Source organism: Hippocampus bargibanti, linkage group LG06, assembly GCF_051943395.1.
Source record: "Hippocampus bargibanti isolate YZ-2025 linkage group LG06, ASM5194339v1, whole genome shotgun sequence".
NCBI lineage: Eukaryota > Metazoa > Chordata > Actinopteri > Syngnathiformes > Syngnathidae > Hippocampus > Hippocampus bargibanti.
In genome coordinates this window covers 3,718,222-3,745,439 of record NC_142739.1, presented here as the reverse complement: position 1 = coordinate 3,745,439, position 27,218 = coordinate 3,718,222, and the positions used below count along the sequence as shown (strand labels likewise).

Here is a 27,218-nt window from a genome sequence, read left to right as displayed (position 1 = left end):
GCAATGCATTCTCACAGAACTGGCAGTAAGTCATTGTTAGATGTTAGTTGGTTAGTATATGTTAGTGGTTCATGAGTCTGCATTTCTGGAGGGCACAACTTTCTTGGGGAATGACGTTGCACCCAACATTACTCATTACCAAAAGTGAAAATTTTGGCAATGATGATCTGAGCTATCGTCACTCCCCCCTGTTGAGACATCAAAAGTCTCAATTTGCCAATGTGTTTGCGTGGAACACGATCCATCATTGACATTGCACAGATTATCAATTTGTATAAAACCATTTGTCAATCATTGTTCCAACATTTTGCAGGCCAAATTTTGGCATGTCGCCACATTGCTTGGGTGGACAGCCTTCCACAATTCTTTCGCACAAGTTGACATGGTCAGGAATATTAGGGCAATCTGTGTAAATGGTCACCGTACTCGCCTTTTGTCATTCAGTTGAAGGGCACCTGTTGACAGTCAGTTTTGCTTCTGCATAGGATATCCATCCGCGCAGCCCAGCTTCATCTCCGGTCACCCTGGCACGGATGCACCAGGAGTTCTCCTGAAGAATCTCCTTCTCCCATTTCTGAAAGAAACTGTTTAGCGTGGAGACCCTATACAATATAATATTTGATTCCGCCTGAATCTCTGACTGACATCGGTGCCCACTCAACTTATTTGCCAATTTCAATCTTACCAACCTGAACGGCGAGAAATTCCTTTAATGTGCACCGCAGTCAATTACTTTAATGTGCGCTGCATTCAATTCATAATAATAATAATTCATAATCAAATTAATCTCAACAGGTTACCCTGCCTTTTAGTCGTAACTATAAACTACTTTTGAACTGATAAATGTCATCACTGTACGCAAAGGCAGCCAGAAGATAAATTAGCATTTGCGACTGTCTTAGTAAACGTTGGATTTCCGCCATCGCATCTCCAACGTTGAATATTTTTCGTACGATCAAGCCTAATTGTAACAATTCGTTGCTCGCTAATTCATCCCTCTCACTTTATCTCTCAGAAATTAAATCCTGGCTTTTCCATAACTTTCTCAAGCTTAACAGTGACAGAACCGAACTTCTCCTTGTCGGTACCAAATCCACCCTCCACAAAACTAACAGTTTCTCTCTCACCATTGACAGTTCAACCGTGTCCCCCTCCCCTCAGGTCAAGAGCCTGGGTGTCTTCCTCGATAGCTCACTATCTTTTCAGTCCCATATAAATAACATAACTCGGTCTGCTTATTTCCACCTCCGTAATATTAACTGTCTCCGTCCCTCGCTCACCCCTCACACCACTGCTATCCTTATCCACAGTCTCGTCACCTCCCGTATCGATTATTGCAACGCACTTCTCTTCGGTATCAACCAGAAATTTCTCCATAAACTCCAACTCGTCCAAAATTCTTCAGCCCGGATCATCACTAGAACCCCCTCTTTTCACCACATCACCCCTGTCCTCCAGCAACTCCACTGGCTACCTGTTAAACATCGTATCAAATTCAAAATACAGTAAAGTCTCGTTATATCGATATTCAAGGGAGTCCGAAAAATTATCGATATAACCGGGACTATCGATATATCCGATCCTGCGCCGAACTGCATTAAACAAAAGCCGCCAAAAGAGGGCAGCCAAGCGCCATATAAGAAATGGAGCTGGCCATTAGCTCCCTTTTTTTGGGTCAGAGATGTTCCCCCAATGTTGCCTCTAAATGGAACATATAATTCTTTAATGATTGTAAACATGTATGCTTCAATCTTCAGAACTACAGTGTATTTGAAACATATTCATAACTGGATGTGTAACAAGAAAGCATATTATCCGAATCTGAAGCCATTGTTTGGATTCACAAGCAATGCAAGACGTCTTGGCGTGAAGTCATTTTTATTTGCATTTGAATAAAAAGTGACATCGGCTGTCCTTTAATACACAGTATGGAATGTTAATAATTTTCAAAATCATCGCGCTTCAGCAGACAAAACAAGAAACATTGTTGCAAAAAACGATTGCATTCATATACAGTACAGTGGGCATGTACATAACACAACAGGAAAACTGCAACGCTTACATCTTACTGTATTATGTATACAATTTAAAAAAGTCATCAATCTTCTTCTGCTTCCCATTTTTACCCTTTAACACAAACACTTCAATCTCGTCTGCTACACATGAGCTAGCGTCTGAAAATGAAAATGGCTCTGCTACACGGGTGCTGGGCACGTAACCAAGTCACCTGACCAAGTCGACCAATGGCGCGACTGATGGCGTGACACGTAACCAAGACACGTGACCAAGTTGACCAATGGCGCGACCGATGGCGTGTCACGTGACAAAGTCACACGGCCAAGTCGACCAATAGCGCGACCGATGGCGGCTCATGTGACCAAGTCGACCAATGGCGCGACCGATGGCGGCTCACGTAACAAGACACGTGACCAAGTTGACCAATGGCGCGACGGATATATCGATATAAACAACAAAAATGGCCGGCGGGGGATGAAAAGGAGCACCGTAATAACCGGATTATCGTAATAACCGGGTATCGTACTAAACGGTACTAATTATACATAAAAAGACTAGAAATGTGCAAGGGAAATGAAAATAGTATCGTAATAAGCGGTACTATCGATATAACCGATATCGATATAACGAGACTTTACTGTACTTCTGTTTACATTCAAAGCCATCCATAACCTTGCCCCTCCCTATCTTTCTGACCTGCTTCAAATCTCTGTTCCCTCTCGGTCCCTCAGATCTTCATCCTCCCTTCACCTCTATGTGCCCTCTGCTCGTCTCACCACGATGGGTTGCAGAGCTTTCAGCCGCTCTGCTCCCAAACTCTGGAATTCTCTTCCACCCAACATCCGCAATATTGACTCCCTCCCTATTTTCAAGGCTCACCTCAAAACCCACTTGTTTAAAATTGCTTTCAATGTATAGTTCTATCTGCTATTTTATTATGTATCATTTTACTTATGGTTTTATTGTTATGTGCTTTGTTTTATTGTTTTTATTGTAAAGTGTCCTTGGGTGTTTTGAAAGGCGCTTGAAATAAAATGTATTATTATTTATTATTAAATATTTTAACAGCATTCTGAATGTCTACACCTTTGGAAATCAAAACTATTGTCAATAGGGGCTTTGTCATTGATCCCAAATCATTAGTTGGGTGTGCCAAACTCTAGATGTGCAGGTGCATTACACCAGCCGTCGCAGATTGTCGTGTCAGATCTCCTTTGATAATTGAAACAGAGATTACATTTTGTTTCCAAAAACATCAAGAATCAAAATGCAGAATCAAAATGCTAAAACTGTGGTTCAGCAGCGTCTGCGCCTAGAAAATCTCAGGACGGGTGGATGCAAATGGCTTGTGCATCTCACAGTTCATCAATTCGTCCTGCGAATTGAACAATTTCTCAACCACCATCCCAGCTCTGTTTGCGAATTGTTGCGGTCCACATCATCTGCATAAAAAGCATCATGAAAAAAAAAGTTTAGTCATCAAAGTTTGCAACTCAACCTTATCCAATTTGTTATTGTCATCAAATTCAATCTGTATATCGTATATATGAATCAAATCTGTTCAGTGGCTATGGGAAAAACAAAACAGAGCTGGCATGGTTGGACAGATTTCCCGATGAGACAGGATAGTCGTCTGCACGGCACCCCCGTCCTCTTGTAATGACAAGGCAATCTGTCGTCCTGTGAAGAAGAGAGAACTGGGCGGCAGAATTACATGCGGCAAGAACAATGTTTTTTGCACAATACGTTTGTGAATGTTAATGCAACCGCTTTATTCATTTTATTTCCGCTCATTTACCTATTCGCCCGCTCTCTCTGGGTGCCCCCCCCCTTTGTTTTGGTGACGCTCAGACAATGCACGCACATACACGAAAGCACACAATGAAACACACAAAAAGGGAAGACAAATGACACAAGATAAAAGTCAAAGGACATAAGACACAAATCACGAACAGACGGCTCCTCTCTGTCCCCACGGGCTGCCCTGGGAAACCCCGTAGTACTGCATCGCTAGCAATGCTGACAACGCGCCAGTGTTGGTGAATGCATTAATGTTACGGTAATCCACGATCTATTGCAACTGCAATTAAACAAAAAAAGAACACATACTCGTCCGAATCAGAATCAGAATCATCTTTATTGCCAAGTATGTAGAACACACAAGGAATTTGTTTCCGGTAGAACACGCTGCACTAGTATCAGATTAATAAATTAATCTTTCTTCAGCCCTCGTGCGTGGTCCGGGTCTAACAACCGACTATCACGCAGTACGCCCGGAAATCGATCCAAACGGGCCTTAGAGTTTAGCGTAGTAAATCTACACCCACAGAGCTCGGCTAGAATTGGTCTACTTTACCACATTCACCTGCCCTGAATCTCACGATGCGCAGATTACCCGTAGTTAGAATTCTTTTGGCTAGAAGAATTCCACAATACATTCACTCAAAACATAGCTGCATGGTAGCGGTGGCACTCACCCGTAAAAACAATCCTGAGTGACAGACACCCAGAAGGGAGGGACGGCCCACTCTTTCCGAACACTCTCGAAAAAAAAAAAGAGTATATGGAAAGATTCTCCTCGCGACTCCTCGGCTGCAGAATAATAGAATTAGTGATAGCAAGCTACAGTAAACAGTTAGCAAGTAAAGTGCAAACATCCAGTAATTTTTTCGTGTTGCTTGGCCTTATTTCCAGAATGGAGGATTATATATCTAAATTGAAATAATTTTCTAAATTGGCCTTTCACTCGAAGCAGGAGATAATAATTAAAGGAAGACCAACACCGGACTGTATAGCTCACAAACGGTGAGGGATGAATGTAAATCTCCTGGACAGCTTCTCAGCTTTTTGTCCAAGAAGGATCTCATTGACACTATTCCTGAAGCGACAAAGTTGCTCCAGCTCGTGCTCACTGTTCCAGCTACTACAGCATCTACGGAGCGGTCATTCTCAGCACAAAAGACTGAAAACATACAGTCGGAACAGGAATGATCAAGGACGACTTTCTTCACGCAGTGATCTCCATTGAGACAGAGAGACTTGGACTTCATTTATAAGTAAAGGTAACACAATAAAGTGTTTTTAATTATTTTTTTCTATGCTACAGTTTGTATACAGTATATAAAGAATGCTGACATGACATTTTAAACAAAACACGTTAACTGTTGGCAATCAAATATTGAATAAGCTACTCTGTTGAGTTCAGTTGCATCACCAGCCATTAACCTCACCACACGTCCGTCACTGATGTTTAGGTATGCAAATAAATCATAATTTCCTACCATAATTTAGAAGTAATGTGTTTTACTTTCCCTCCTTCTCGAGAGAAATGGTCAGATTTTGAATTTAATTGTGTTTTAATAAAATTGTCATTTTAGTTTTAGAATGCCGACGGACCAGTTAACTCGGAGAACCACGAAACTGATATTGGTATTGTTAATGTAATGACAGATGCTTTTAATTTGGGGAATCTGTTGGCTAAAAGTTTTGCAGTGTGTATGATTATCAACCAAATCTTTTTGGAATTGATTATCTGATTGATAGTTCCACTACTATCTTCTTCCCTATCATCACGCATGTCGCTGGCCCAACCAGCTTGTAGTCACACAGATATGGTCCCCTTAATCCCTGTGTCCTTACATCCCCATCTCCGCTTCACACTTGTGGCAAAACGTGTATTTGGTCATTTTGAGACAAAAATAAATTATTTTATCTTCAAGAATAATCCGTAGATCAAAATATTTGTAAATGAAAAGAGTGGGGAATTTCCTGCCCGGGAACAAATATGGTTTTAAAATAGGGATTGATTAATACATTCAAGACCTCAGTGGTGGGCCGTCAGGGCCAGCGAGGCCTTCTCTGCTGGCCTAACATAATCAGACATCATTATCATAATTATAATAAAAGTCAATTTCATTAAAAAAGTATTTTTTCTAAATATATAATTATTCTACATACTGTTTTCTTGATGTTATATTATATCCATTTGGTTATGCTCCTTTCAGTATTGTAGTTTTAGGTCAGAGTTTTTAATCCAATCAGAATTCAGCTAGTTTGTGTCGTCAGGCTTTATGAAATCTGACCCACACCTTCAGAATCAACAGGGAGGGCGTCTGTGTGCTGTACATCAACGGGCACATGTAGTTGATATACAGTTGCGATAGCCAATCAGATCACGAGTTGGCACAGTAAGGCCAGCTAGATGGCCTCGCGTTGAACATGACGTACGCGTCCTGTGATTGGATACTCACTTTACCTCAGCCCTCAGCGGAGGCAGAGCTATGCAAATCAACCAAGCTGACAACAGATCAGACCCGGAAACTTTAGCAGAAAAACAAAGTATATCTACTCGCTTTTTTAACCCACAATGGTTGAAGGAGAGGACAACTCAGATTTGGTAGCAGATATACTCGCAAGGCCATTCTCAAGACGGACCTTTCAGGAGAAGCTAGACCTTGTGAGCGGAGGCCGGCTGACCCCCGAGCTAGCTAACCTGTCCCAGGCGGGGAAAGGGTTTCAGCACTGGCCTCCATGTCGATAGAAAAGGATTTATTGTTGGAACTGAAACGCACAGACAAACTGCACAACAAAGTCATTGAAGTCTTCTTGAGGAAAGAAAGGAGAATGGATTTTGTATTTAAATAAGTGTTTTGGAGGACAACCGTTTTGGTGAGTGCAAACATTTTTACTTATTTTTTCACTTTTAACATGTTTTTGAAATGTTATTTCATTCATGTTAAATCAATCGTAAATAATCAAATGACAATTCTACATAAAAAATAAAAAATCTTGCTCTTCTGCAGTGTGTAAATAATGTGCATTGGCGCAGCTGTGTGATTGTAGTGGAAGTACTCAGAGACTTATGTGATTGTGTCGCTGTCGCATGTAGGCCTATTCTCAAGAACAAATGAAAAAGATTTGTTTAGTTTTATTTTCAAATAATAGTTCGTTTTGTGAACGTCTTGTTGTTTTTTCTTATATTAAACTGACATTTTGTAATTTAGCGTAAAATCTTGTTAAAGATTGCATATTCTTGGTGGACTTCATAAAACTTTGTGGACAAATGATTTTAAATTTCCTTTTATTTTTAAGTGTTTGCAGTATCACGTATAGTGACAAGTTCTAATTGCTGATGCAGATTTATTGATGTGTAATTGCTCCGGAAAATAGCCTGTGTTGTAGACGATTAAGGTGATGCCACGCCCAGTACTGCGTGTGTGTGTGCTTTTGTAAATGATATCTCCAGCCGTTGTGTCATAAATGATGGTATTACGAGGGATATTTGTACAAGTCGGACTAAGCAGGACTTCACTGACAGCCTAGGTGTGAAATGCACGGACCGCCACTGCAAGACCTATATTCTTGTGTCAAACAGTTTTGTGCTGGACCCACCTATTTTCATCGATCCATCCATCCATTATCCGTACCACTGATTAGGGTCACGGGGGTGCTGGAGCCTATCCCAAATGTCTTCGGACACTAGGCGGAGGCCACCCTGAATTGGTTGCCACCCCCCCATCAGCCCTCGTTGAGTGGTGATGTAATACATATTCAGCACTACATTCGTTGCAATGCATTTGCATGGAAAATTACAGTAGTGGGAGCGGCCATTATTCTTTGAAACGCAACATAACTTATATTTTGCTCATGTAATTTCCAAAGGAGATTCAGACATTCATAAATACAACCATAGTCATCACAAATGGTTTGGGCTGGGAGTAAAACAGTGCAGATGCATTGTCAGCATCACCACCCGGGATAGAAAAAGACTAGAGCGCCTGGTCAAAAGGGCGAGTTGTGTCCTGGGCTGCTCCCTGGACTCTCTGGAGGAGGTGGGTAATAGACGGATGCTCGTTAAACTAAAAGCTATGATGGACAGCCCCTCCCACGCCCTCCTGCCCACCCTGACAGCATGAGGGAGGTCCTTCAGCCAAAGACTGTTATACTCGCACTGCAAGAAGGAGAGATACCGCCGTTCATTCCTACCGACTGCTGTCAGGCTTCTTCATAAACACATGAAAAAGAAAAATGCATTGTAAATAGCACAGCCACCTTTTGTCAAGTCAATAGTCTTAAATATATGAAATATGATTTTTATATTTTTTATATTTTTATACTTTGCACGATGTACAGTTGTTTTATGATACTGTTTTGTACAGTTATACATTTCAGTCTCCTGACATATTCTTTTGTGCATAGAATACTTTATCTTTGACTTCCCTTTCAATTTTGCTTCTGTAGATTGCAAATGTAGCCATTGTGGGACTATTAAAGGTCGATGTCTGATTCTGATTCATTGTAGTGTCGAACAATTATTTTATGTTAATATATTTCAATGATCCATCATAAGTACAAGACTATCTGTTGAAAAACGTAGAATATGGGAGGTGCACTGCGGATGGGCAATGGTTGGCACCGGCAAAGTGTTGCACCAGCATATCATGCCATTTCAGTCCTGGAGAGTGTGTGTGTGTATGTGTGTGCACGTGTGTCGGCGCGTGCGTGCATGCATGCATGTGTTTGTGCGTATGTGTGTGTCCTTTTATTCTTGCCACTGTTCCTACTTTGTCCACAAAAAATACAATATTTTTTTTTCTTTTTCAAGGTAGATAGAAGTATTGTGAAATCAACATTCGGCAATCTGCCACTGAAAATCGATACCATCTAATTACATATTTGTGTGTGAGCGGTTTTGTTTGCCACTTCAGGAAAGTAGTTGACCACAGGCAGGAGTAAAGCTCTGTTTATTTTGCACACTATGACCACATCTGCACAACATTTCTAGAAGCTTGTCACAATGTTTTCTTGTCGGTGCGTCACTAGAACATCCATATGAATCACTTGTGCGTCAAGATGACCTTGGTCATGGTTGCCGTTGTTGTGCTAATGCATTTGTAAATACTGTACATTGTTGCTTCACATTTCACAAACTTAAGCATTGCCATACCCGCAATAAAATCAATTACACTGTTTTCCTTCTTTTTACCAGTTATGGAAAAGCGGCATTTTGTCTTGAGGAGCTGATGATGACCAATCCTCACAATCACTTGTATTGTGAGCAGTATGCTGAGGTAGGTAACTATCATGAAGGTTACGTTTCGGTGAATAAACAACCATCACCATCAAGGAGACACCCTGCGACAATTCAAAGAATAGTGCCTGATGAAAAAAACTGTTTGCTTTGTTTCATACTGCCAGGACTGATACTAATACTATGCGCAGTTTATGAGCTGTGTTTTCTTCCAAGGTGAAGTACACTCAAGGAGGCTTGGAAAACCTGGAACTGTCTCGAAAGTATTTTGCCCAGGGTCTTAGGCTGAACAACAGAAACATGAGAGCATTATTTGGTCTGTATATGGTGAGTACTGCTTTGCATGCAGAGACGTGGAGATAGAAAACAGAACAGAAAGCACAAAAAATAGACATTTTTGTAGTCCTGTGGTTTGTCACTGTTGAGGCTGGCCACTAGATGTGCCTAGTAACCACTCAAGTCAACGTGCCTATGAGTGTATGTGTGGATGTCTCCAGAGAGGAAGAAGGGGCTCCCAGACAGGTCACCTCATTACTGACTCGGATGGTGAACACAAGCCCTGGAAAGTCTTCCCCACTGGAACTCTTTAAGTAATAATACCCCCTTGCTGTGAACTTTTTTTTAAAGCTGATTTAAATACATAAAATAGTCATGCTTTGAAAGAGTGAGCAGCAATCTTTGGAATAGTGATGAAACCAGGTGCCACTTTGATTTTAGTTTTTCCTGAACAGCCCACTGGTCATTTCATTTGGTTAAACCGGATGTTGTTTGCTGTAGCCAATGGATCATCGAAAAGTGAGACTTGACATAAGAACACAAACGAAAGGGGTGCTTGGAATTAAAGGTGCATCGGGGAAGCAAGTCTGAGACAGAAAGCCCTTCTGTTTTCCTTGTGCAGAACTGGCATTCTTCATGTAATCCAAATAGTTTATAACACCACACTTCTGAAACTTTTAGAAGGCTCAGCAACAAGTAGGAGGAAAAGAGTGGGGCTGAATGGAGAAAATTGCTTCCTTCAACATTTATATTTGCCCGGAGACATAGCAGACCTCACGATTTCCTGACAAGTCATCCGGCAACACTTAGGTCTTAAACTGAGTACTTTCAGTGAGATTTTATACTTTATCTTCCGTGGATCAGTCTGAGTGTGTTTTGTCAGCAACTCTTGCTGGTCTACAGCTTGACAGGTGCAGAAAGGTCGGTGAAAGTGCAGGGAACTTTCACCAGCTTGCACCAACTTTGACAGTTCCGCAGACAAACTGGTAGCACTGACCACAGTTGGACTGCGGCAATGTTATTTACAACACGTGTGGGGGATTCCCCACCATAATAGCGCACTTTGTCATACAGGGATAGCCTGTATGTGTTGACATCATCTAAATTAAGGCTTCTTTTGCATTACAAAAACAAACACACACACCCACTCACACGCGCACGCGCGCAAACACACACACACACACATGAAAAAAAGAAATACAGAAGCCCAAACCATTAAAAAAACAACCATGTAGATTGGTATGTTATGATTTTAGCATTTTGGTTGGGAAGGATCAAAAATGCAGACAGGGAAAGCCCTGTTGGTGTGCTGTCTGGGGATGATGGAAGGAATATTGGAATTACATTGCATTTGTGGTTTGGAAGTCATCAAGTCATGCATATACAGTTGTAGTCATGATGCCTAATATATTGTGCAGCAGAATATTTTGTTTAAAAAGTACTGTATTTTCCACACTAAAAGGCCTACCTAAAAGCGTTCAAATTTCTCAAAAGTTGACAGTGTGCATTGAATAGGGATACATTTTCTGATTTTTGGACCTTGTATAATAAATGTTCTGCTCAAAGCCTTCTTACAGATGCAGCGATTGTGAAAGCTCAATATCAATGAATCTGTATTGTATTCCCCTTAGTGTAGCTCCATCTCGTCAATGCACAATGTAACCACAGCCACCATTGTAGCTTCTATTATATGTGCCTTATAATGGGGCACGCCCTATTTATATGAAAACAATTTTAAATAAGCCATTCATTGAAGGTGCGCCTTATACTTGAAACCGCGCTATACTATGCAAAATATGGTAATTGAATTTCTCTGAAGAGTTGGTGCTGTAGAAATTTGGCCCTCATGATTTGATCTTGTACAAATGGAACATGTAAATACTCACCATTCTTTGCCCATTTCAGGCAAGGTTTACATTTTCTCATTTTATTCTTGTGTGGTCGAAAGAGAAATTAAACACTTTGGTGCAAAATATGATGCTTCCATATGTTGACCCAAGTTTTCAGAATATACCACACCCACTGATCTCTCCTGTGCTTTTTCCTTGATCTAGTCTGCAAGTCACATAGCTGCCAGTCCAAAGGTTAGTGCCAAGGTGAAAAAGGACAACATCAAGTATTCCGCATGGGCTGCCAATCAAATAAATAGAGCCTATAAGGTCAGTGACATTGGGAATGCATGCACTACTGTATTTTCACAACCATAAGGCATACTGAATAGTCTCTATTGCTCCAAAATTGACAGAGTGTCTTATAATGTGGCACTTCTTGTATGTGCATTTGGTTTCAAAATGTCAGTGTTATGAGACTTTGTTGAGCACTGCACTGGACTGATTGACCTTGCACCAGCACACTAATTATGTAGAGTAAAGGTGATCATTAAAGGGAGGAAAGTTGCGTGTCGTGACGATGCTCAAAGAACACCCTCCACGAGGTATAATGTGCATTGTGCAAAATAACATCTGTTTAAAGACTCCCAAAAATGGCGGCCACAAAGAGACATGCTCACAAAGCATATTTTTCACCTGCAAGAAATCAGTTTCATGGAGGAAGATAGCAAGCGAACAGGCGCGAGACAATACAAGATCAATGTGTCCATAGTCATCTGTGCTTTCGATTTTTGAAAGAGCGCCATTTATTCATCTGCGCACAGACATCTGCATGATCTGGGCACAGCAACATCTGGTCGTTTATAAAGAAAAGCTGGCAATCTTTGTATTCTACTGCAGTAAAAATGATGCAGACAAACCCATTTAGACCAATCACATCACCAACACTTGAGACATCCCGGTGAACCATACAGTGCACCAGAGACAAACACGTTATCAAAATTAATTGATTGAAGTGATGAAAGGAATGAAAGTAGAAAAACAAAATACATGAGCTGCTGGAAAGGCAGCCACTCTGGCGGCGCCGTCTTGAAGTCAAAAGAACAAAATACATTTAAATTAACACAGGTGTTCATGTGTTTACTACCATATGCAAGAAAACTTTATTAGCTTTCATTTGGTACCATTTTCAATGCTATAGCATCAACCTCTGGAAAGCTACAATGAAAATAAGGACATATTCCAAATTTAGCAGCGTTTTTTAAAAATGTCAACAATAAAATTACATGGCTCTAGAGGCAGGCATCGTCAAGGTCCAATATCACAATAACTGGTATATTTAGCTAATTTAGCCCTTGGAATGGGAATAATATCAGTTTCCATATGTTTGAAGAAAAAGGTCAATTTTGAAGAGGTCTACTGTATCACAGTACGTACATGCTGGCGTTCATGGTTTCTCTCGTGTGTACAATGTCAACAATGTTGAGTGCTACTCAGAGTCACAATTGCAAGAGCGTGTTATGAAAATAATACATGTTTTTATTTAATGCATACATTTATTTTTCACTTCACTACAGTCCAAAAGCATGCTAGATACGCAATCCGTGAACTCAAGGAGAAATTTACATGCCATATCAAAAATCCCCCATTTATTGCCCCCTTTTAATGCAGTTCGCCGCAGGATCGGATACATCGATAGTCCGGTTATATTGATATTTTTTCCGACTCCCGAGAATATCGATATAACGAGACTTTACTGTAGATGCCCCCTTTTAATGGTCTGTTGCAACTTGGACACAGTCGACATACAGAACATTGTGAATTCAGCTCACCACCTCTGTCACCTGCACTGATGTGCAGATGTGTGTGGGGAGGTGAAAATGAACTTTGTGATTTACAATCATCAATCTTCATCATCACGCTCCTGTTGATGGTCATTTTCCGAGCTGTAAAAATTTCCCCTGTGCTGCTTCCTGGGGGAAAAGTCTTTCAGTTCCACCCGCACCCCGTTGACGATTGGTTTCCAATGAGGAAATTCGCCCCCCCCCCCCCCCCCCCCCACCGGATGACATGGCAAATGAGCTCTGCAATAGACCACGACGAACACAAAAATAACGCTCATAGTCATGTTTTTCTTTCCCAAAGTATATACAGCTGTCATATTATTAGGACTTCAATGTGGTATGTACAATGAGTGGATAAATATCAAGTGAATCCAATGCAAAGTGGCACACATCATTTGAAACTTCCACCGTTGAATGTGACCTGAAAGTATCCTCTCCTTTGCATTTACTCTATTCTCCTAATGACTGAAGCGCTTGTTGAAGCTCAAACTAACAATTCACAATATCTTTGAGAGGTAGGTTTGTTGAGTGACTGTCACTGAGAAGTTACAGTTTCACATTGCTCCAGTCATTGCTGTGTGGGCGACCTGTTCCAGACAGTCTTGTTTGGTCAGTGTGCTATTCATTAATTATCAAAGCTTCGGAATGAAGGCAAAAGACTGTTGGCTATAAGTTATTACCATTTCATGGTACTTAGTTATATTATGACCAAAGGGAAAATGATAATATAACATTGAAATTAATGTAATTTCTTTTTAACAAGAAAATTCTATATTGGGATGTAAAATCTCACTTCCATGCTGACACCTAGTTGGGATTTGGCATCGCCACACCTTCACACACTTGACATTATCAACATTCGCAAAAGAAGTCGATGATTTGGGTCACTATAGGGGTGTTCATATGGCACACGTGCATCGGTGCTGCACGATGTATTTTGTTGCAATATATCTTAAACCAGAACCTGGTTCCAGCAAGCATACATTTCAATGTAAAACATCCCCCGTTTCTCCATTACACACTGGTCAAAGTCTCAAATACAGTACTTGACTCTACCTTGAAAGCTAGGACTCAATGTGAACTTTTTAAAATATTTTTGAAGGAACCTAATTTAAAGTACAGTAAAGTCTCGTTATATCGATATTCTCGGGAGTCTGAAAAATATCGATATAACCGGGACTATCAATATATCCGACCCTGCGCGCATGTAATTTTCTTCTTGCGGTCAGAGAAATAGTATCGTAATAAGCGGTACTATCGATATAACCGATATCGATATAACGAGATTTTACTGTATATGTGCCGGCTTCAATCTTGTACACAAGCATACTTTCTAATTTTGCTCTGTAGTATCTGAGCTTGTAAAGTATGGGTATATGTGTATGCATGCGTGGTTGCTTATGTCTGCATGTATGCACAGGCAAAGTGCAGTGTGTAGTTTCATGTTTTTTCAACAAGTTAAATAACTGCCCTTTCAAGGGAGTTACTGTGTGGGCCTCTGTCAGACAGCTAAAGGCTGTTATGCGTTTCTGCTTGCTGATTGATGGATCATTTAAAGTGTTTTTGTGTCAGTCGGCCATATTTATTAGGCCTTGGTAACTGGACTTTGTCATTTGGAAAAAGGTGGACAGGTGAGTGCAAGTGACAGCAGCCATCAGCAAGAGGTCAACTTGGCCGGGCCCCATTTATTGCAAAGGGGACTGGAGAGTTAGGAGGCTAGTCATTAGCAATGGGGTCATTTGACATCTTAAAACAACTGGGGACGCGTAGGCTATAGGTGCAGGACTATTAAGAGCTGTCCAACATGGCCTTTCCTTTCAGCAATCCAAAACAACATTCTCTTATTAGGTGCTTTTTCTTGGACAGAAAATTCCTGCTGTGTTCCAATGATATTATAAGAAGGTCCTTACACATCCAAGTCTTTCTTGTCTGTTCTGCCTGATGCAAAATATTGGTCACATCTCCGGCTGAGGAGATAATTGACTCAAATCCCAGTTATTGCCCTATAGGCATCAATGCGATGAAATGAAATGATCATTACAGCACACCCTGAATCCAGCTGAATGAGTCACACTTGGATATTTTGAAGCCAATTGTACACCTCACCAACTGCCCTGTTTGTGATGAAAATTTGCAAGAAATAGAGGAAATAACCTTAGGCCATGAAATTGTCACGTCCGCTCGAGGAGTGCTGACAGGACTCGAGGGACGAAGAAAAGTAGTAAGGGGTTAGATCCAAAATACACGGTGCAGACGGAAAGTTCAAGAAGGGTTTTTACTGAGACACGCAGGGCAAACAGGAAATCAGGCAACCGAGTAGACAAGCGGAACAAACCTGTGTACTGCTGGGCGACAGGGAAACTACGGAGAATACACCGGCGCGGACCGAGCGGGAATGGGTGGCTTTTATAGCCAGAAGGCACAATCAAGGGAAAGCAGGGAAGGGAGGGGCACGCTCCTGGCGCTGAGGAGGAGGTGACAGTGCCCCCCCCCCCTAAACGGACGCCTCCTGGCGGCCCACCTGGTTTAAAGGGGTGAGCCCGGGTGAGAGATGGGTCGAGGATCCAGGAACAGGGAACCCACTGACGTTCTTTGGGCCCGTAGCCCTCCCAATTGACCAGGTACTGCAATCCCATGCGCATAAAGTCCAATATCTCCCGCACGGTGTAGACACGGTCGCCGGGGGGGGTTTAGGGGGCTGGTCTCCACAGGCTTGAAGAGGGAGACATGGAAGACCGGGTGGATCCTCATCGAGGGTGGCAGCCGGAGCCTCACCGAGACTGGGCTGAGGATGGCCTCGATGAACAAGGGACCGGTGAACCGTGGACCCAGTTTGGCCGAGGTCCCTCGTGGACAGCCATACCTCCTGCCCGACCTGGTAAACTGGCGCCTGGTGGCGACGACTATCAGCAATATGTTGGTTCCGGGATGCCGTGCGCGACAGGGCGGCTCTGGTCTCCTTCCACACGCGATGGGCCCGTCGTCTCAGGTGGTGTTCGATGGACGGGACCTCCACCTAGCCCTCCTGGGTGGGGAACAGCGGCGGCTGATAACCACAGGCGGACATGAAAGGTGACCGACCTGTGGCTGTGGAGACCAGGGTGTTGTGTGTGTACTCCACCCACGGCAAGTGGAGATCCCACGACGCAGGACATTGGAGGCACACACACCGGAGAGCCGCTTCAAGGTCCTGGTTCTTGCGCTCCGTCTGGCCGTTGGATTGGGGATGGTAGCCAGACGATAGGCTCGCCGACGCCCATAGGGACCGACAGAAACGTTTCCATACCTTGGACACGAACTGCGGCCCCCGTTCCGACACGATGTCCGCCGGAATCCCGTGGAGACGGACAACATGGTTAACCAGGAGTTGGGCCATCTCGATGGCGGACGGCAACCTGGTTAACGGGATGAAGTGGGCCGACTTAGAGAAGCGGTCCACCACAGTGAGGATGACCGTCTTGCCACGGGAACGGGGGAGGCCTTTGACGAAGTCCAAGGAGATATGGCACCAGGGTCGGGAGGGAACCGGTAGCGGCTGGAGAAGTCCCGCCGGGGGTTGGTGGGAGACCTTTCCCGCGGGCACTGGCGGGGCATGCCTTCACGAATTCCGTGATGTCCCTCCTGTACTCAGGCCACCAGAACCGCTGGGCGATGAGTTGGATCGTCCTGTTGACCCCCGGGTGACAGGCGACCCTGGAGGCATGTCCCCAGTGCAGCACTTCGGTGCGTAGAGCGGGGGAACGAACAGACGATCCACCGGGCAACCCTTGAGCATAGGGTTACCCCCCTGGGCCTCCTGAACCTTCCTCTCAACCTTCCACCTCAGGGCGCCCATGATGTGTTGCGCCGGCAGGATGTTGGCGATGACCTCCTCCTTCTCTGCCGGCTCGTGAATGCGAGATAGGGCGTCAGGCTTGGTGTTCTGCGACCCTGGGCAGTCGGTGAGAGTGAAGTTAAATCGTGTGAGGAACAGTGCCCATTGGGCCTGCCGCGAGTTGAGTCTCTTGGCGGATCGAATGGCCGCCAGGTTCTTGTGATTGGTGTATACGGTGAAGGGGTGTTTGGCCCCTTCGAGCCAGTGTCTCCACTCCTGCAGCGCCAGGATGACCGCCAGCAGTTCCCGGTTCCCCACATCCTCTAAGTTATTTTACACATTCTCACCAAATCAGCGCCCCCAGACACACACAAGCGCCCATTTTCATTCAATTTTGTATTCGCTTGAAGTCGGATCACAAAATTATTTGTCCCGATCGCATACAAAAATATTGGAATCCTGACTTCAAGGAGTTCAATTCTCTTCGTGAAAACACTTCATCCAATCTAACAAAATACTTTACTTTTGCACCTTCAAATTCACTGAAGTTCGGCCTCTGTTTATTCATTTGTTGGCTTATTTATTTGTTCACCCAGTCTAATTTGCCTGCCTATTTAATTTAGTGTTTGTTTCAACTGGACGGTAATCATCAAAGTGCTATGGTAAAAACATTATGTCATTCATGAGGACGTCGAGCTGGCATGGTTGGGCAGGTTTTCCGGTGACACAAGAGTCATCTGAATGCCTGCCCCCCCCCCCCCCGTCGAGTCCTCTTCCAGATTACACGCAGGCAGGAACAATGTTTTTTGCACAATACGTTTGTGAATGTTAACACAACCGCCTTATCCCTTTTCTTTCCGTTTATCCATTCGGCGAACAAATCAAATGGCCGATCCTAGAGTGTGGCTGTGAATCTCGAAAACATTTTTTTTCAGGTCTCCCCAAAGGGGTGCTGCCCGGGGGGAGTTGGGGTGCCCGTGGGGAGGGGCTCCCCCCACGAGTATCTCCCCCACCCTCCCGAGTTCGACACCTCAGGCTGGCCTTTTGTCTTAAAAAATGGCCTCCCCATGGTTCCAGTCATTCAGCCCAACAAACACAAAGCACAGCTACCACACATAGACACATATACGTACACGCACATAGGAAGCACAAAGGGACACACAAACAGACACAGACAGACAAAATGGCCCCCTCCTCAGCGGACCCCCCCACCTGCCCACGAACTGTCCACTGGACAATGAAACTGCCTCAGAAGCCCCGTAGCAACGGCTAGCAATGCTGATAATGCGCTTATGTTGATGAATGCATTAATGTTACGGAAAATCCATGATCTATCGCAGCTGCAATTAAACAAAATAATAACACTGTAATCGTCCAGATCATGATGAAGGAATCAATCTCTCCCCGGCTCTCGCGCATTAGTCCCGGTCTTAAGCCCTATCGTCCGCCGGGCGCATGGAAACAGACTTATAATCCATACAGGCCATAGAGTTTAACATAGTAAGTCTTCGCCCACAGAGCTCAGCTAGAATTGGTCTAACTTACCACCTGCCCAACAAGCTCACCGATGCACAGATCAACCGTAAGTAGATTTCCTTTGGCCGAAAAAAATCTTATCAATCCATTCATTCAACATAGCTGCATGCTTGCAGCGCCACTCACCTGTTAAGCAATCCTGAGCTACGAGCACCAAGAAGGAGGGCGGCCCCCGTCGAACACACACTCAAAAGAAAAAAGGGCTTCGTCCACTGGAAGAAACGCGGGGCCCATTTCCCCCCCCCCCCCCCCTCTCTCAATGTCATATGCTAGGATCCGGAGTCTTTCGGCACCAATAATATTGGGTTGGAAGTGATCGTTCGTCCCTGGTCCATGGGTGTTGGTGGCAGAGGTTGATTAAATCAGGAAGCCAGGTGTTGGACAGAATAAGTTAGTTTAATCTTGTAGACAGCAGGGGCATCGCGGGGTGTCGGCCGAGGAGGAGGAGAAAGGAAGAGGAAGGAGGAAGAAGGCCGAAAGAGCGCTGGAAGATAATTTATAAGACAAATGACGTCATGTAAAGGAAGGCAGGACATATCAGGAAGTCCAAAATGTAAACAAACTATGCGAAAGAGATGTTTAAAGATGTTCGTATAGTGAATTACCCCAACACTAGAGATGTGGAGATATGCCCTGGAAAGGAAAGAAGAGGAATGAAGATCAGTCGCAGCAAGATGGAATATATCTGTGTGAATGAGAGGGATCCAAGTGCAAGAGTGATGCTTCAGGGAGAAGAGATAAAGAAGGTCGTGGATTTTAAGTACTTTGGGTCAACTGTCCAGAGCAATTGAGAGTGTGGAAAAGAGGTGAAGAAGCGTGTCCAGGCAGGCTGGAGCGGCTGGAGAAAAATGTCAGGTGTGATGTTTAATAGGAGGGTTTCAGCTAGAATGAAAGCAAAAGTGTATAAAACAGTGGTGAGACCAACCATGATGTTTGGACTGGAGACAGTGCCACTGAAGAAAAGACAGGAAGCAGAGCTGGAGGTAGCAGAGCTGAAGATGTTGAGGTTTTCTTTGGGAGTGACCAGGTTAGATAGGATCAGGAATGAGTACATTAGAGGGACAACTCATATTCGAGGCTTTGGGGATGAAGTCAGAGAGGTTAGACTGAGATGGTTTGGACATGTCCAGAGAGAGAGAGTGACTATATCGGGAGAAGGATGCTGAGCCTTGAACTGCCAGGCAGGAGACCGAGAGCAAGGCCGAAGGGGAGGTTTATGGATGTTGTCAAAGAGGACATGAAGGCAGCTGGTGTGAGAGAAGAGGATGCACAAAACCGGGTTAGATAGAGGACATTGATTCGCTGTGGTGACCCCTGAAGGGAAAAGCCAAAAGGAACATATTTGGAAATGATTTTTTGTTCTTATGACTTCAACATGGTGCCGCGAGAGTGGCTGCCTTTCCAGTAGCTCCTGTATTTTGTTTTTGTACTTTTTTCTTTTTTTCATCTTCCTTTCATAACTTTCCTGCTGTGAAATGTAAATTTATCCATTGTAAGACTAATAGAGGTAAATCCTGTCCATCTATACAGTATAATGTTTTCTAATTACCTCAGCCCCAACTGCTTTTAGATGATGTCAAATAATGGCAATTAACAAATAGCACCCTGACAGATATATATTTATCGAGCCAGGGCAGACCAGCAGAAAAAGAAAAATGGGACTGGTCAGCCCAAACATTGCAAGCAAAAGTGGAGCAAGACAGCAAGTGCCCACACACTATGCGGACAAAGCAGAATAATGACTCAAAACACCCTGTCAACATAATTAAAAAAATCATTGAGGAAATTTTTTTGCCTTAATGTTTTTATCGGTTTGAAATAAGTAGAAATTTTGTGTTGCCAAATGACTCTTTTTCAGAAACTCCTGCAATGTAAGGTACTGCTACTCCTCTCCTTTTTGTATCTCGAGAATTTTTTTATTTCATTCCCTATTCTTTCTTTCTGACATTTGTTGAAAGACCACTGAGGGTACCCACAGTTAGAGTGCTCTCCTGATATGTTTTGACTCGCAAAATTAGTGCATCCAAAAGATAGGCTACCAAATGAAAAACAAAGTAATGTAGTTTATTCAATACATTGTAAGAATGAAAATTGTACAGAGCAGTACATTGGGGAGACTCAACAAATTCTCAAAAAAAGACGTTCTCAACATCGCAGGGATTATACAAGTGGGCCTCAATCGGCCGTACATTTGCACCTAAAAGCTAGCTACCACTCATTTGACGACAATGAGGTTAAAATCTTAGCGAAAGAACATAGATCGTTTGAAAGGGGGGTAAAAGAAGCAATTCTTATAAAACAACAAAATCCTTCATTAAACCGGTCTGGTGGGGTGCGGTTCAATTTGGATCGTTCATACAATAGCCTGCTTAGGCAAAACAGGTTAGGCAACATTCGTAATGCTGATGAGGTGATACCGGTGGGAGTGCGGCAAATAGGCCAGTCGTTAGTCAGGAATGTAGGAACAATCAGTGGAGCCACAGGGAGTGGTCCTCTGCTCCCCCCAACCTGAGAGGAGGGACCTATCATAGCTGTGTCCGCCATGTCTGGACATTAGGGATATATAAATAGGGCCGATACGACCAGTCAGACTTTAGTTCGCTGACGAAGCCTCTTGGATAGGAGGCGAAAACCTTCAAATTTGTACAGAGAGGTGTGTCACACTTCGGATGACTCTTCAAATTGTGAAAAGTCTACTTGAAGTGATTTCCATTCTTCTACAAGACCAATAAGCAAAAACTGTGAGAAATGGGAATAACTGGATATTGTTTCTTCCTCATAAAACACCACAAATAGATCAGTACAGTATATGTAAACCTGTGGTTGGAAAACAATTGGCAAAGCACCATTTTGTAAGTTACAAATAGCAGGGGTGTCAAAGTCATTTTTTGCCATGGGCCACGTTGTAGTTATGGTTTCCTCTCGAGGGCCGTGAATTTGGGGAACCCATTAGAATGTTTAAATCCCTTCAAATATTACATATAGAACACACAGCAAATTAATTAATAACTCGTTTTCACATCTGAAGTGAAGAATAATTACTTTTATTGTGGTTGACATCCAAAAATATTAAATTTTGGCTCAGATTTTAGCAATCATCATGGAATTTAACGTTTGATTTGCTCTCGCGGACCGAAAAAAATGATGTGGCGGGCCGGATTTGGCCCACGGGCCCACAGGATGATTAATTGTTTTTGTGGGTAACAAAACATAAACAATGAGCAAATCAAACACATCAGATGGAGCATTTGTCACATTGCAGAATTTGAATAGTGTGTGAATTTTATTTAATTGGCCTTACCCTTTTGTTGTTTCCCTGAGTTTATGGTAGCCTGGGGTTAGGGCTGTTGGTTGGATCTTTTGCTATTTGAGGACATGCCCCAGACAACAGGGCACGTTTAATTGGGCTGTGCTCATGTAAAGTGTGTCTATGGATGAGTGATTATGTATGCATTTTGGATTATAATCTGGTGCACTTCCTGTGAAGACCCTTCAGTACAGTGCAAAAGTATGTTTTCTGTGCTTACACCCGAGGCCTCTGGAGATGACTAATCTTGCCTAGAAGCTGACACGCAAATAAAGAAAATTATGTTTATGCAACAGTTTCATTCAGAGTATTTGTAGTACAGTAAAGTCTTGTTATATCGATATTCAAGGGAGTCCGAAAAAATATCGATATAACCTTGACTATCGATATATCCGACCCTGTTTGCATGTAATTTTCTCCGTGTGTGCATAGAAATAGTATCGATATAACCGGGACTATCGATATATCCGATATCGATATAACGAGACTTTACTGTATTTTATATAGCGGTGGGAAGTTGATTTTGGAATTGGGCTTTCACTGGGTATTTATTTAAGTGACTGAATCCACCTTCTAACAGCTCCATCATGCCACTAAATAATCCTCCCCAAAATGCTGAATAGCTACAGGAGATGTGGTTTTAACAAAGAGACAGACATTTTACACGGTTGATGATAAAATGTAGGGTCGATTATTCCCTCGATTACTTGTTCTAAATATTGATGGAAGCTGTAAAAAATGCTGTGCGTAGCATTGCTACAGTTCACACAGTTTTGCAGTAACCACAGTTCAAATCCTAGTCACGGTGCTAACGTCCTCATGGGTATGTCAGACCTTCATTTCATGCATATGCCTGTGTTAAAATAAGTGGGGAGCATCAGAAAGAGAATCGGGTGTCAAAACTATGCCCAATATAATTACTATGGCGACACCTGATGAAACACGCCTTCAACCATGGAAAATCTCAGACTATTGTGTCAACTTTCCACAAATAAAAAAAAAAGTCGCAGATAGTTTCGATAGCACACAGAGGATTTATATTGCCTGTGAATGTTAGTGTGGATGGTGTCCAATGGTGCCCGCCAATGCTAATGAGTGGGGAAAAAAAGTGCTTTGTTCATTTTTTAGATGGAATTGGTTGACTTTTCTCCTCAACCGAAGATGAATGAATGCTACTATTGCTTGAAATGAAAAAATGTACTGTTCTGATCATGCCATCGTACAATGAAATTGCATAAAATGTCGTATTTCCTGGTTCAAACAAGACACACGGTTAACTGTGTTGGTTGACTTATAAGCAATCCATGTTTTTCTTAAGGTACCCCTTAAAATTGGTTTTTTAATAATGTCCGACATCGTCCTGCACCATGAATCAATCACTGATGCATCTTGACGTCAATCAGAGGCTAAACATAACCCAACTAATTAGAGAATGGAATAAATCGGATTGTTTCAAGATAGCGATTTCAGCTGTGTGTGTGTGTTAGTGCGGGTGTGTGTTTGTCGATGTGGAGTTGGGGTAAATGGCAGCAGAAGATTCTGAAGTTGGTGGGACAAGATTCTGAAGGCGTTGGGCAAAATATTTACATGGCAGCAAAGCCATGCTAAAATTGGGAACCCCCAAAAAAATCAATTATATTAAATAAATCGGTGAATCAAAATACTACCAACTGGAAGCCACACAAAGAGGCAAAAAGGCAAAAGTATGTCTGATATAATTCATTTGACCATTTATTGTGCAGTTCAAGTAAAACAAGTATATTTCTGCTGTCTGCATGTCCGCTTATGCTAACATTCTAATCACACATTTAGGGGTGGGCTTTAGTCAAGCTCTTCTTTATAGGGAAAGAGAATTGAAGTATCCTCTTCCCCTTCTTTTTCTTACGATTGTGTTTCTTTTGCACCTTCTTCTGATATTTGGCAGCTGGCTGGCCGTGGGTCAAAGGAGAACAAGTGCTCTGTGAAAGCAGTGGAGGAGATGCTGGAATCCATGCAGATAACCATGTCCTAGGTGTCCTTCAAGTTGGCCTTCCTTCTTCCTCTTGGAAGCACTTGGCAGTTCAAATAGACCAATGAGTTGTCAGTGAAACTTAATCCAACGTTTGACTTTCAGTAGAATCGTGTGAAATGTCTAAATAAAAGTTGGAACTAATTACATGTTCATTGTGTGTTTTTTTTTTAAATATATTTTCTACATTCACATCAATTCTAATGTTTTTCACATTTAAAATATCTTGCTATCCTGGAGCAGGATAGGGAACATTGTGTGAATCGACAATTCCGAAATTATTCCTTTCATTTATCGGAGGAAGCAGCTGGATCAACTTGAGCACACTGTACAACGTCTCTGTCATTTTAGTTGGAATACTGCAGGGAAATGACTGCTTTGAATTGGACAGCAGCACGAAACCATTCGATGTTTTGAGAATCCGCCTTTTGATATTGAACAAAATGATCTAAGCCTGAAATTGTCACTCAGCCGTACAACATGAATCCAAGGCTTTAATAGTGCAGGTCCTCCAAAAGTATTGGAACGACAAAGTCACTTCCTTTGTTTTTGTTGTAAACTGAATAACACATGAGGCTCTTTTGTGGTGCCTTGTTGGCTCTTTGGAAATGGAAAAGGATGGGGTAGGGAAATATATTTTTGTTTTGATATGGTTTTGAAAGGATGACAAACACGACAGTCATATTCTTAACGTTTTTCAATGCTGTAAAAATGTACCAAATAAATACTACATTACAGAAATATTACATGTCTGCAAGACTCGGTCCATTGCAGCAGGTTTGGTTGATCGAAAAGTAGATCTACCAATAAAGGTTGGGCCCTCCTGCAGTCCAGGATGAACTGCGGAGTCTTAAAATTAACTGTGAAGGCTTATTGTATATTTGTCACCAACATAGTAATTTCGATAGTAGGCCATCAGTCATCGGACCTTAACCCAGTCGACCATAAACCACCTGAAATAAGAAATGAACTGCAACAAAGGTCTGGAAAAGCATTGAAATTAAGAATGCAACAGTTTGGTGAACTGGGCTCTCTGGAGTTCTAAATTACCACCCGCCAGCCCATTTATTTATTTATTTATTTATTTATTTGATTTGCAACATTGTGAGTTTTGTGGATTTTTTAATGTCACCAACATCCACTCAATATCATCATGATGACCCCGTGAGATTTGTATCTTGTGATAATCGGATCTTGACATTTAGATACCGTTACATGCTTTCTGTCTACCATTGACTGCTTATCATGTTGCAGCTAATTTGGAACCTATCCAATATGTCCTCGGGGTGCAACTTGGACTGGTCACAAGCTAATCGCAGGACATGTACAAACACCCACTCACACTCACAACAAAGGACAATTTAAATTCTTCAGTTGACCTTAAGTGCATGATTTTCGAATATGTGTACCCTAAGAAAAATTACGCAGAAACAACAAAAGGACATGAGTCCTTATTAGAAGGCCAAACCCCAATTCAAACCCAAAACCTTGGGATGAAGTCAGAGAGGTCAGACTGAGATGGTTTGGACATGTCCAGAGGAGAGAGAGTGACTATATCGGGAGAAGGATGCTGAGCCTTGAACTGCCAGGCAGGAGACCGAGAGGAAGGCCGAAGGGGAGGTTTATGGATGTTGTCAAAGAGGACATGAAGGCAGCTGGTGTGAGAGAAGAGGATGCACAAAACCGGGTTAGATGGAGGACATTGATTCGCTGTGGTGACCCCTGAAGGGAAAAGCCAAAAGGAAAATATTTGGAAATGATTTTTTGTTCTTATGACTTCAACATGGTGCCGCGAGAGTGGCTGCCTTTCCAGTAGCTCCTGTATTTTGTTTTTGTACTTTTTTTTTCTTTCATCTTCCTTTCATAACTTTCCTGCTGTGAAATGTAAATGTATCGATTGTAAGACTAATAGAGGTAAATCCTATCCATCTATACAGTATAATGTTTTCTAATTACCTCAGCCCCAACTGCTTTTAGATGGTGTCAAATAATGGCAATTAACAAATAGCACCCTGACAGATATATATTTATCGAGCCAGGGCAGACCAGCAGAAAAAGAAAATTGGGACTGGTCAGCCCAAACATTGCAAGCAAAAGTGGAGCAAGACAGCAAGTGCCCACACACTATGCGGACAAAGCAGAATAATGACTCAAAACACCCTGTCAACATAATTAAAAAAATCATTGAGGAAATTTTTTTTGCCTTAATGTGTTTATCGGTTTGAAATAAGTAGGAATTTTGTGTTGCCAAAGGACTCTTTTTCAGAAACTCCTGCAATGTAAGGTACTGCTACTCCTCTCCTTTTTGTATCTCGAGAATTTTTTTATTTCATTCCCTATTCTTTCTTTCTGACATTTGTTGAAAGACCACTGAGGGTACCCACAGTTAGTGAGTGCTCTCCTGATATGTTTTGACTCGCAAAATTAGTGCATCCAAAAGATAGGCTACCAAATGTCACATGCCAATTCAAACCCAAAACCTTAGTACTGGAGTCAGGTGTGCCAATCATTCGCGCATCATTCCCCTTCCAGGAAAGAACAAACAGAAAACACAAAAAAACAAATTGTCACTTTTGGTGAGTAGCAACCCTGATCTTTTTTTTTCAATAGGCATTTTAAACTAAAAGTAGTCAAGATGTATCATGGTGATAGTAAATTTCATACGAATACAATTAGCGCATAGTATGCCAATTTAAAAAGCTAATTACCACAAAAAATGTCAGGCATTATTTTGGTGGGCCAAACATTGAGCACTTACATTCCAACAAATGAAAATATTCATTTGTCAAACACCAAAATAATGCGGTTGTAAATGTCTCCATCCTTACCAATTCTGTATTAAAGTGAAATAACACAACAATCTCACATTCAGTACACCTGTAATTGAATGCTGCCATGCAAAACAGATTGTTCCATCCAAAAACTAAAAGATATAAATGGAGCAATCATAAAGAATAACAAGGAAATTTTAAAATTTCTTCTGTATCATAGCTTAACAATTGGGTGGTTCGAGATCCATATTTCTGGTGAACTGACTGAACTACAGTAGTTTTGCTGGTTTCCATGTCACTTTTGAAAAAGAACTCTGAGGATGGTGCAAAAGGGCAAAACATTTTTTCCCCCAAACATTCCGCCCCAACATCCCTCACCCATGCGATTCTGCAACAGCCCGAATGCTTTTTTGAGCTTGAGACAGATTTTGCTTTCTTTCGGTCATTTGCCACAAACCGTTCCTGATTTGAGCTCTAACACAGGAAAACACCGCGTTTTTGACATCTGTACCTTGACACTCCCCTTGGACAGAGGTTGTATCAGAGTGAAGAGGCCAGTGTCCCACATTGTCGTAGTGCACATCTGCTTGTGGTTTGGGGTTTTTGGCCTTTACTCTGTCGCGGTGGAGAGCTCAATGATGGTCAGCCAACCTCTGGATAGTGTTTTGTTGACTTGATTCAAACTGTGGTTAACAGCCAGGAGGAAACGTTTCAGTGACATTACTTCCTGTGTCACTACTACTCATTCCCTCTTGTAGACAAGCCTGGAATTAGCTACACACAAGTG

The 27,218-nt window shown here is 42.4% G+C and overlaps 1 protein-coding gene across 2 annotated transcripts in view; it reads left to right on the top strand.

The window, feature by feature from the left end:
• The window catches only part of emc2 (ER membrane protein complex subunit 2), a 47,995-nt gene extending 24,191 nt beyond the window's left edge, over nucleotides 1–23,804 (top strand). For both annotated transcript variants that reach the window (XM_088998188.1, XM_088998190.1), the window contains exons 8-11: nucleotides 9,005–9,086; nucleotides 9,263–9,373; nucleotides 11,377–11,481; nucleotides 23,577–23,804. In XM_088998188.1, the coding sequence (XP_088854314.1) occupies nucleotides 9,005–9,086; nucleotides 9,263–9,373; nucleotides 11,377–11,481; nucleotides 23,577–23,663 (385 nt within the window). In that variant the 3' untranslated portion in view covers nucleotides 23,664–23,804. The remainder of the gene's footprint in view (nucleotides 1–9,004; nucleotides 9,087–9,262; nucleotides 9,374–11,376; nucleotides 11,482–23,576) is intronic.
• The last annotated feature ends 3,414 nt before the right edge of the window (nucleotides 23,805–27,218 follow it).